A 12,132-nucleotide genomic window follows, 5' to 3' on the forward strand; every position below is an offset into this window, starting at 1 on the left:
GTTGATCATCTAGATTTAATAAAGTGATGGAGAAATGTTAATAATACAAATTAAACTTAAAAGTATGTCTTGCATATTGTTTTTCTTAGAGAGCTAGCACACTCCTGGATCTTAGGGACCATTATCTGATCCAATCCATACCAGAGAGAAATCCCCCACTTCAACATATCAATCAAGTGGATATCTAGCCTCTGATTTAAGATCCTCAAAGAAGAGAAATTACTACTACCAGTTTCTAAAGGCCCCACAAGAGATCAAAAAGCAAATCAAAGTGGCTCTGTTTGAAAATTCCTCAAAGGATTTCCCCAGTACGATATCCCAGGCCTCTAAGCAGTTGTGATACTAACTACCATTTATACAAAACCAACAGCAAAGTATACAAAAAACTTGTGAGATAACAATACATTTATCTTTATTTTTAAGAAGAAGCAGGATGGTATAATGAATTGGGGAATCAAATGACCTAGGTTCAAATGCTGACTTTTCCACATACTAATCATATGACTTTAGGCAAGTCACTTAACCACCCCTTGGCCTCAGTTTCCTTATCTGTAAAATGGGGATAATAATAGCACCTACCTCACAGGGTTATTATGAAGATCAAATGCGATAGTAGATATAAAGTGCTTAGCAAAGCTTTAAAGTACTATAAAAACACTAGCTATTATTATTGTTATTACTACTAATAATAACTTTCTAAAATCCTGGTCTCACTTGAAAGATAAACAGGCTTTGGTCTGTCACATCTTTATGCATCTCTCTTTTTTTTTTTTCATTGGTGAAGCAATCGGGGTTAAGTGACTTGCCCAGGGTCACACAATTAGTAAGTGTTAAGTATCTGAGGTCATATTTGAACTCAGGTCCTCCTGACTCCAAGGTCAGCACTCTATCCACTGCACCACCTAGCCGCCCCTCTTTATGCATCTCTGCAGAGAGAATGTACAGTAAACACATGACATGAAGAAAATGCTTCAGCCTAACTGGACTTCTGCCTATTCTCTGTTCCCTGAAAATAACATACTGTCCCATTTCCATGGCTTTGCTCATGTTGTCCCCCACCCCGGTACCTCTTCATTGCTTGCATTCCTATCCATGTTTAAAGTCCAACTCACATGCTACTTCCATAAAGCCTTTCTTGATTCTGTGGAAGTGTAATGACTTTATCTCCCATTCAGCACTTCATTTTGAAACTTTTTCATGTATGTTTATGATGCAATACTGTGTTATTTTATAGTTACTGGTGTATGTATATTATCATCCTCCTAGACATGAAGGCAAAGAGTGCCATATATAAATTTTGTATTTCCCCCATCACCTCACTTAAAGTTCTGAGGACAGCAGATACTTTATAAATATCTACTGAATTAAGCCTAGCCCATTTTCACCTCTGTGATAGGCCTGAGGTCGTGACAGTTAAATTAATAATTGCTCAAATAAATGCAAAAGCAAAATTAAGATCAATTTAAGTACAATGAATGGATTAAAGATGCATTTAGCTCAGTGGTTCTTAAAGTAGGATCCCCAGACATGACCCTTTTAGAGAACCCAAGAGGTCAAAACTATTTTCATAATAATTATTTGCTTATTAAAATACTCCTTCCTTTTCCAAGTACATATCTGTGTGAGGCTGGATTTTCTTCATATACTTCAACCAAAACAACACATCACAATAGATGGAACACAAAAGTATTTATGAAAATCCAGCTGTCTCCTATCAAGCTAGATGTTAAAGAGAGTGGCAAAAATATGTAAGTAAAGATATTTACATATTTTGTCACTCTAATAATGCCATCCTTCTCATTGATTTTTTCTGTTTTGGAAAATATGGTTACTTTTCATAAAAATATATTACTTTTGTTAACATGTGATAGGTTTCTTATTTTAAAATGAATTGATAAATATTTAAATATTTAATCAGTTTAAATTTCTAACACAGCAAATATCAATAGATATAATCCACATCAACAAAAGTTCTTTGGAGCCTTCAATGATTTTTAAGAGTTTAAAGGGACCCTGAGACCAAAATGTTTGAGAACCACTGACTTTGATAAAGACTGAGGACAAGATTAGGATTAAACCAGAGAATAATACACTCTACAAGGCAAAGACATGATCCCTATCAATGACAAGATCCAGATATCTGGAAACATCTAGACATCTGAGTAAGACCAAGATAATCACAATTAGAAGCATTTAAGATAATAAGGAAAAGGACATCAGGCTGAAAAGCAACACACCACCTAGAAATATCAAAGACAAATAAAGATGGCTGAAAATGCAGCCCAAACTCATTTGAGGCCTCCAGTCACACCAATATTTTAAAATAAAAGGGATTTGCTATCCTGAAATGGATCTTTCTGTCTAAAATCACCCAGTGAAAAAGGAATGAAGAACTCCATCACATATATTGGAAAATGCTGGGTTGGAGAGCCTCACACGGCTTCCACAAGCCTCTAGGACACCAGAATCTGCCTCCATTTTCAATTTCCCTCTCTACCCCTCTTTCTTCACTTAAAAATAACAATAATTGAGTACTTTATAGAATACTTTTCAAACACAATCGCACATGAGCCTTGGAACAACCCTGTAAGGTTGGTACCAAGAATATTCAAGAAACTGAGACTTAGCCACATTAAATGACTTGCCCATTGTGACAGAGCTGGGCCATACCTGAGATAAGATTTGCACTCAAGTCTTCTAGACTTTTAGTACAACAGCTCTATCCACTACCTCTACATTCTCTTATAATACCTCTAAGTACTTCTCTTGTGGTTCAAATGATTAATGTATGTAAAGCACTTTCAATATGCAAATGTGAGTTATTATTAGTTATATCAGAACCCGGATATCAACTTAAGGCCTCAGATTCCAAATCTAGGCCGCTTTTCACCTGCACAAATGGCTGTCTTTGAGTGGGTTTCTGCCTAAGTCTGTGTGTACCAGACTGAAGAAACATCTTGACAGACTCTTGTTAGTAAATCTTTGAAAACTGGAATGCCCTGTCAGTTGCAGATTTGTCCTAAAATGCTCTCTCAACTCTCACTTTTTTTTTTTTTTGCAGCCTGACATTTGGGGAGCTGCTGATCTGACACATCCCCACCTTGTCTCAGTACCAATTCTGATCTCACCTATTTGCCAGGAGGTACAGGCCCTTCACTTGCTTCTAACCCCCTCCAACCCCAGTGCCTACATAACTCCACTTGTACTAATTACACTTTATAGTTGATGATAAGGTGACTATAGGATTTATAGCTGGAAGGTCTCATTTCTGAGCAGGGCCCTTAGTCCAAACTGCCATGTTTGGCTTCAATAACTTAAGGGAATTAGTAGGAGCAGTGCAGAGCAGAATTGAAACAACTGAAACACATGATGCACAGATTTAGAGAATCCACCCCAAATATTCATAGGGCTCTTTGTGCTTGACTTGTGGTAGAGCATTCCAAGCTCATATTGGTTTGGTCAGCCACAGTCCAAGATACTGAAACTTGACTCTAGCATAGTGATGTCATTTTGGTCTTCTTCGAGAAAGAAGGGCAACAACGATGGGGCAGTTCAAAGGCAATGAGGAAAGGACAAAGGGATTAATTCTTCCTTCTTGAACTAGCTACTTTGAAACCTTCCTAGGAACAGGACACTCCATCACTTTTGCGGCTCAGGAACACTTGCTGACAGTTAACCCTAAAAATAACACAGCTATGTTATGTAATTTTAGAAAACAGTTTCTACAATGCAGGGATTTTACCTATTTTATTTGCAAATACGTTTCTTCATCTACAAATACCACTGCTTTTCTGTAAATTTAGAATCATGATACCAAGAGCCGAAAGAGATCATCTTTTCCAACTCCCTCATTTTACAGATGAGAAAGCTGAGGCACAGAACGAGGAAAGGATTTGTCCAAAGTCATAAAGGTAGCGAGCGGTAGAGCTAGAGTTTCTAGCCCAGATCTAAAATCCAAAGTCCAGTACTCTTACCACTAAGGAAAATATAAAAATGCACCAAGGACCAAATTCCTTCGTTGTTAAGATTTTTGGAAATAGTATCTTATTTGTATACAAACTATATAACTAGCTTTTGTTCACTTCCTATTGTAGGATGGCACACAATTAATTCATCATGCAGCATGGTGTAGTGGATAGAGTGGCACACATGAGAGGAAAACCTGGGTTCAAATCCTGCCTCAGACACTAGCTACGTGACCCCAAGCAAGTCGGCACACAGGAGGCACTTTGACTTGACACAACCTCTCTTGGCCTGTTTCCTTCTCTGCAAAATGAGGGGTTTGAATCTAATGGACTCTAAGGTCCCTTGCTATGATCCTATAAGAGGCAGTTTGATGTAATGAATGTACCTGGGTTCAAGTCCTAAGATATTAGGGCTGAGAAAGGTACTTTGCCTTTCTAATCCTTAGTTTCCTCATCTGCAAAATGAAGATGATGATGTTTGCCCTATTAACCTCACAGGATTTTGTACTGAAATGCTCTGAAAACCTTCAAGTGTTTTACACATTCAAGTTGTTGTGATGAATGGGATAACAGTCATTCTGTAAACTGTAATGAAAAATAGTATACAGATAACACATTGAAATTTTAGCTAAGGAAATGAACCCTGAAATTTCTAGTTAGAAATTTAAAAGATGAAAAACACACAAGGTCATCTTAAGATTTTTCTTTTTCTTTCTTTTTTTTTTTTTTTCAAAATTACCCATTCCCAGGTATGAGACATCACATTGATGTGTGGAACCATGTAGTACTTCTTTAGAAATAGAAGTATGTGGGCAGCTAGGTGGCCCAGTGGATAGAGCACTGGCCCTGGAGTCAGGAGGACCTGAGTTCAAATGCGGCCTCAGACACATAACACTTACTAGCTGTGTGACCGTGGGCAAGTCACTTAACCCCATTGCCTAGCCAAAATAAAAAAAACAAAAACAAGTAGAAGTCTGGACACGAACCTCTGTATATGCTTTGATTTTATAGTACCACAATTCATTTTACAGTATATTATCTACTTTTCTTCCAACAAAACTATTGTTTACCCCTGGCAAGCTAAAAATATCAATGTCAAAATAATGCTGAACTTTTACCCTTTTCTGCTTAATGCCCCAATACCAAGGATTGCTATTTCAAATGTCTAGAAGCCTTCTATTTCAGCATACAATCAAAACGTTGTTATTAAACCTAAATGCATGCTGCTGTGCTGACCCCTTAAAAGAACTTGCTTAGACTAGGTCTCTGAGACCTCCCCCTCCAGAAACTCCTAATCTAATGGAAAATTATGCCAGTGACCTCATAGGATCAGAGATTTAGACCTGAAAAGGACAGTAGTGGTCCAACCCCTCATACAGATGAGGAAGTGGGAGTCCCCAAGTAGTGAAATGACTTGCCCAAGGTCACACAGCTAATAAGTGGGAAGATCCAGGATTTACACTCAGGCCCCCTGACTCCAAATCCAGTAAACTTTCCACTGTACCATACACTGTCTCTCCTCCATTCATTCTAACCTAGGACATTCTGAAGATGCTACTCAAGGGGATGTGGTAGGTGAACTACATGATGTCCTTTTTTTGTCCTTACTTCTTTTCCATTTTAAAGTAGGTGTTGTCACACTGAAAATCACACAGGTGCTTGTTTTGGCAGCAATAAAATAAAATTGTACCGATAAAGAGAAGATTAGCGTGGCCCCTGCCCAAGAATGACTCAAATTTGTGGAGTTCTCTATTTTCCTTTAATTAAAAAAAAAAGAAAGAAAACCACACAGGTTTACGGTCTACAGCATTCAACTGAAATTTTCCTTTAGATAGAATTCAAGTTGTTAAAAGAGCTGTATTATATTTAACTTCCCATGTGGCCTGACAGAACCATTTATAATTGGTTATTACATAATAGTGACTCAAGATAGACTGTCCACATCACCAGCCTAGGGTATATCTCTAGTCACACACCCTTTCTTGATTCAAGCTGGACATGTTCAGCTACCAATACAGTTAAAACCATATCTACAATTAAAGAAGGGGAAACTGACCAGTTCAGGAAAGAACAAGAGGCCAGTGGTGAGATTTATTTCTTCCTATCAGGTAATCTCAGAAAGTTTCATACATTTTTTCTGGTTTAAGTAATGCTCAGTGACACAAAGCAGAGATCTGATTCCTTAATAAGACTTTTGAAACTAGATGACTGTACTTTATCTCTAAGCCATTGCTATTCTGCCTTTGAGAAAAAAAAGAAACTTATAAAAACACATATCTTGATCACAAAACAAATCTTGAGAAAATGTTGGATTTCTAAAATAGCAGATACAGAAGAAATAAGCGCAATAATCTTATCATACTACCAAGTCAATACTGTATCTCTAGCACTCCATCTCCTCTCCATCATTCTCCTCTCACCCCTCTTCTCAACAATCCTCACCAGCCCTCAAACGATGCATGATTTCGCCATCATTGATGAATACCAGCTTCTGAATTACTCTTTTCAAGGGAGTTTATTCAAAGAATATAAAAATAACTGGAGGTAAAAGATAGAGGAAAGATGGGTTTGGAGAGTCGTCTTTTAACTTATAGGATTGTCCCTAACCTTATATCTTTCGCTCATCAGTGATGCAGTGGTCGTAATTACAGGTCTTTGGATAATAAATTTCGATTTTCTTAAAGCTGTAGGGCAGCAGGCGATGAGGAAAAGAGAGAAGGATGAGGGGCTCGGTTGCTTTGCCACCATCTAAGGCATATAGATTTGATCCCACTGACCACTGCATCTTCCCTCTGGAGGAAAGGGCTTAAGACGGCAGAGCATTTCCCTCCCCATCTGATTTTCCGACTTTTTCCACTACTCCGCTATCTTAAGCTTTTTCCACCCCCATCCTCCCACTGTCCGTATTTAAGGCTGGGCTTCCCAATTCACTTCCGGTGACAAACTCCTCCCCCTGCTTTTAGAAATAACGTAACAATTTTCCCCCAGCTTTTTTTTTTCTGAAGGGAGCCTTAGGTTGCAGCCTTAGAGCTGCGCTGAGACCAAGGTTTTCTCTCCCCCACCCACCAACCCAGCCAGCTGTGCACAGCTGGGGCGGGGAAAGGGAGCTTGTAAGGTGAAGGAGGAAAAGGGAAGAAAAGGAGGGGGGGTAGGATCTCCACCCCACCCCCACCATTCCCATTGCTGCAGATGGGGGGGAGTATCCAATCCCACCCCCACTGCTCCCCTCCCACTCTCGCAGTGAACAACCCCCAACCCAATTTCTCTCAGTCTAGGTAGTCTTTGGGGGACCTGGTCTCCCCCGTCACCAACCCCTCGCCTGGCTCTTCCCCCCCTCTCTTCTCCTCCCCCCACCCCCAGGAAGGCCTCATTTGTCTGCAGGGATCCAGCAGCAGCTGCTGCTGCGGAGGCCGCGCTCTGCACAACTGCAGGGGTTTGGGGGGTGGCCAGGGGCAGGGCGGCGGCGACAGCTGGAGCAGCTGTGGCGAGTGGAGGGGGGGCGTGGAGGAGAAAGCGAACGCGGGGCAGACAAGCGAGTCCCCAGCTGTTCCAGCTGCTGCTTCCTCCACCGCTGGCCCGTGCAATATTTTTTCTCCTGCCTTCCTTCTCTTCACCGCCCCCCCCATCTTTCTCACCGCTACCTGAACCCTCCCTGGGAGCGCGCACACACTCCCTAGCAGCAGGTCTCAGGCCTGTAGGGGGGAGCGGGGAGGAGCTGGGGTGGGGGGGCAGGGGGAGGCCTGCGAGTTTCTAACCTTGTTCTTATAAACAAACCCACATGTGCAGCTGCCGCTGCTGCAACTCACCCCACAATCCCGGATACAAGTCCTGCCCCTTTAAGAGAGAGAGGAAAAAAAAACAACCTTCCCCAGCCCGCCTCCCACCCCTCCCTTCCCCTCCCTTTGACAGGGACCTTTGTCTCCCTCCCATCGGCCCCGCCCCTCCTCCTTCTCCACCTCCTCCTCCTCCTCCCTAACCTTCTTCCCCTCCTCCTTCCCATTCCCCTCCTTCCACCTCCCCCCGCCTCCTCCCTTCTGGCACCCTCCCTCCCACTCCTTTCCTCCGCCGTCTCAGAGAGGCGGAGGGAGGGGGTAGAAGCCACCCAATAGCGAGACAGAATGAGGTTGGGGCTGCGGCGTGGCCTGCGTGAGCCAATGAGAGGGCACCTTAGTGAGGGGCCTCTCGGAGCGCGTGTCTAGCTGGAGACTGACTTGGAAGGGACCGAGAAAAGCTGAGAGAATTATTGAGAGGAGGGGGAGATGGAGGCCTCGGATACCGCGGCTACCACAGCCTGCCCCACCTCGGCTGTTCCTGCGGAGATGCCCGCGGCTAACGGGGACATGGGCGGGCCCCGGGGTAGTCTGGGCCTAGGCCTGGTGCCCGAGCGGCTTCAGAAGCGCGAGCAGGAGCGGCTGCTGGAGGTGGAGCGGCGGAAGCAGAAGCGGCAGAACCAGACGGTGGAGGAGGAGAAGAGCGACTTCTTCGCGGCCGCCTTTGCCCGTGAGCGGGAGGCCGTGGAGCAGCTGCTGGGGTGCGCGGGCCAGGAGGCGCCGGGCCCGGGCGTGGCCCCGGCGCGGCTGGACGAGGCGGCCTCGCGGCTGCAGGCTCTCCAGAAGCTGCTCAACGACGCCGTGCTCTACCTGGCGCCCTATGACGTGCGGCTCGGCCAGGAGGCGCTGGCGCGGCTACAGGGGGCCCTGGCCGAGCGGCGCCAGGAGCTGCAGCCCAAGAAGCGCTTCGCCTTCAAGTCCCGCCGGAAGGACGCCGCCGGCGCGGCGGCCGAGGCCCCGCAGCCGCCCCCGCCCGTGGCCCCGCCGCCCGGCCAGCTCCACGTCCCCTCCGGCTTTGGCTTCTCCAACCGGGAGTCGCAGACCCTGCAGATGCGGGCCGAGGAGCTGCACCAGCGCGACATCCTCCTGACCGGGCTGACGGACTGCACCGTCCGGCTGTACGGGAACCCCAACACGCTGCGGCTGACCAAGGCCCGCGGCTGCACCGTGCTCTGCGGGCCCGTCTCCACCTCCGTGTTCCTGGACGACTGCGTCGGCTGCGTCCTGGCCGTGGCCTGTCAGCAGCTCCGCACGCACAGCACCCGGGACACCCGCATCTTTCTGCAGGTGACCAGTCGGGCCATCGTGGAGGACTGCAGCGGCGTCCAGTTCGCCCCATACTCCTGGAGCTACGCGGGCATCGACCAGGACTTTGAGGGGTCGGGGCTGGACAGGAGCAAAAATAACTGGAGGGATGTGGACGACTTCAATTGGCTGGCCCGAGATGTGGCCTCCCCGAACTGGAGTATCCTTCCAGAGGAGGAGAGGATGATCCAGTGGGATTGATCGGGCCAGTGACTCCCCGTTAAACGACTGTTTCCCGCTAATTGACGTCACCATGCACCTGTTCTTCACACTTGCACTTTATTACACCTTTTTAGTGTCTTAATACCGGCTTAATACCGAAGGGATTCTCAGCTGTCGTTTCCATTGTAAATAGCTCAAGTTTAAAAAATGCAGTGCCTCTGGTGTTGGGTAGTTTAAAAATAGTTATCTTTATTTTTTCTAACTTTTTATTAATTAATGGCTAGATGATTCGAGTTGGCTACATTGGGATGAATAAATATGAAAAAGGTCTTGAGTGTGCATTCCCTTTTTTTAATAGTTTTAGTGCCATGTAGAATATCACTGATTGCTAGTTAGTATAGAAGAACACTTAGTGCCCTGTGGAATACCACCAATTGCTAGTGTGAAAAATCAGTGAGATTACTTAAGACCCAGCAGATTGCTGTTGAATTATTTTGTAGGCCAACTCATAGTTTCCCGTTTGAGGATTGCTTTATTGTACTGCTTAATAGGCAGTACACAAACGTGTCTTCAGCGTTAATACCGGCTGTAGGGCTCTGGAATATAGCTATAGAACCTAGCCCTGTGTCTGAGTTTGTTATTTTCCTCCAGAGTTCTAGCATGGAGCTAATCTAATACAGAACTTTCTTGTGATTTGTAAAGAATTTGTAAGAGCGACCTTTATCAGCTGGGGTGCATGCAACAGAGAACAATTAATTGTTTTGTGAGGGTAAATTGCTAGACCTTTTTTAGGGTCCTGTTACTCTTAAATGAAGATAAGTCTGAAAATCTTTTTCGGTCTTGGTTTTCTATTATTTTTTTAGAGGATAATTGGCATCCACAAGTTATTGAATGTATAGACATGCTTTTGTGAAATTTTATAGGAGAAATGTTCAATCTTACTGGTTTAAAATAAATTCTGTTAAGACCCTTATTTTATTTATACTTTGTAACTATAGAGTTTCAAAAAACCATAATCACATTAATTATCCTTCAAAGTTTGGTTAAATGGCTTGTAATTCTTACAGGTCATGTTTACCACAATTGTGTAAAATTGCTGTAGCAATTAAAAAGTAATGTTAATAAAAAATGAAGTCTAGGATGCAACTTGTTTTATGAAGAAAATGATCGGTATTAAAAATCTCAGCAGTGTTACCCATTGGGTGCCCTCTAGATGTAGACTGCTGTACTAATATTTGGGAGAATTAAAATTAAATTTTAAAAAATGATTCACGTTTACATTCTCTGGGCTTAACACTTAACTACTCTTTGCCTCAGTTTCCTTATCTGTAAAATGAGGATAATAATATCACCTACATCCCAGGGTTTTTATGAGGATCAAATGAAATAATTTTTGTAAAGTGCTCAGCATATAGTAAACACTGTATAAATATTAGCTATTAGTATTATAACTATTACATAGCACTCTAAGCTTTACATATATTTAGCCTCACAATAAATCCTATCAGGTAAGATTTGTGTCCCTTTTTTACTGATAAAGATAAATAGACTCAGGGAAGTTTTTTCTTTTAAATTTTTATTGATATCTTTTGTTGAGACAAATTCATTTCCAAATGTATTCCTGCCTTCCCCAGGTAGCCATCCTTTGTAACAAAGAAAAGGAAGGTAGTTTAGTAAAATTCAGCAATATATCATTGTAGTCTGAGAGAATATTCAATATCGAATGTCCATTCTATCTATGCAAAAAAGGTGGTGGTTGCATTTTTTCTTTTTAGGAGCATGATCATAATTACATATTCACTTAAATGATCATTATAGTTTTCATGGTTTTTACTCAGTAAAGTTTCAAAGTCAGCAAAGGGGATATTTTGGTTCAAAATAGTGTTTGTTTTTTTTTTCACTGCAATCAGGAGAGGATACTTACTGTTCTAAAGAAAAGATTTAAATCTGCTAGTATCCTTAGTTACCACCTAATCCAACCTCCCGAAAAATAAAAGTGAATCCTAGAGAAGTACTTACCCAATATCAAACAGGAAGTAGTAGAAATGGAATTTGAATATGTGTTTTCTAATCTATAATATGGTGCTTTTCCCATTGTTCTGAGAAGCCCCTACTTTATTGGGGAGAAACCATGAAAATAAGAATACACGATAACTTCAATTAAACAAGTGCTGGGGTTCTGAAGACAAACATTAATTGAAATACGGTACTCTATGTATAATATCTCTTTTGATTCTTGAAATAGTCCTATGAATTAGATGATTGCAGATAGTCCCATTTTGCAGGCTCGGAGATTAGATGACAACCCAGTTACAAAACTGTTGAGTATCAGCTGGTAAAAGGCAGTCGTGGAACCCAGATCTTCCTTGCAAGATCACTATGCCACCAACAAAGTCCTTACCCTCTAGCAGCTTACATTCTCCTGTTGTATGTAATGAGCAAACATAAGTGGATAAATGATAATTTGAGGAGACAGCACAAATAAAGATGAATCAGGAAAGGCTTCCAGTAGGAGGGATCACCTAAGCTGTCTTGAAGGAAACTAAGGGTTCTAAAAGGCCAAGATAAAGAGGCACTTATGTGCTAGGTATGGGGCAAAGGTTCAAGGAAACATATTGGAGTGCTAAGTTGGAGTGAGGAATGTGAGATGATCTGGAAAGGTAATCTTGGAGCCCGATGGTGAGATATCACCAACAACTTCCATATCCCTCTGCTGAGGTCTAAGGGTACTGGGACCCTGAAATTCAGAGGCAAGCGATGCAGGTCCTGCCTCGAATGAATTTGACTCAAGCCTTTTTTCAGCCAAAGACAAGGTTTATTAGAACACCTATTGGGGTGAGTGAGATTCCTAGTGAGTGTGCTGTTGGCCA

At 42.8% G+C, this 12,132-nt stretch overlaps 2 protein-coding genes and 1 pseudogene across 2 annotated transcripts in view; 2 read left to right on the top strand and 1 right to left on the bottom strand.

Annotated features, from left to right (window-relative positions):
* BICRAL (BRD4 interacting chromatin remodeling complex associated protein like) overlaps positions 1 to 7,792 on the bottom strand; it is a 102,399-nt gene extending 94,607 nt beyond the window's left edge. The window contains exon 1 of the mRNA XM_027838407.1: positions 7,772 to 7,792. The gene's annotated coding sequence lies outside the window, so the exon portion shown is untranslated. The remainder of the gene's footprint in view (positions 1 to 7,771) is intronic.
* LOC114025131 lies at positions 5,622 to 5,722 on the top strand (annotated as a pseudogene).
* Positions 7,793 to 8,041: 249 nt separating the features above from the next.
* Positions 8,042 to 10,530, top strand: TBCC (tubulin folding cofactor C). The gene has a single exon (XM_027838408.1). It carries the CDS (start codon positions 8,225 to 8,227, stop codon positions 9,299 to 9,301), a length of 1,077 nt encoding a protein of 358 aa, XP_027694209.1. The 5' UTR covers positions 8,042 to 8,224; the 3' UTR covers positions 9,302 to 10,530.
* Positions 10,531 to 12,132: the final 1,602 nt, after the last annotated feature.

This window comes from Vombatus ursinus, unplaced genomic scaffold (genome assembly GCF_900497805.2).
Source record: "Vombatus ursinus unplaced genomic scaffold, bare-nosed wombat genome assembly UNPS02014826.1, whole genome shotgun sequence".
Taxonomy (NCBI): domain Eukaryota; kingdom Metazoa; phylum Chordata; class Mammalia; order Diprotodontia; family Vombatidae; genus Vombatus; species Vombatus ursinus.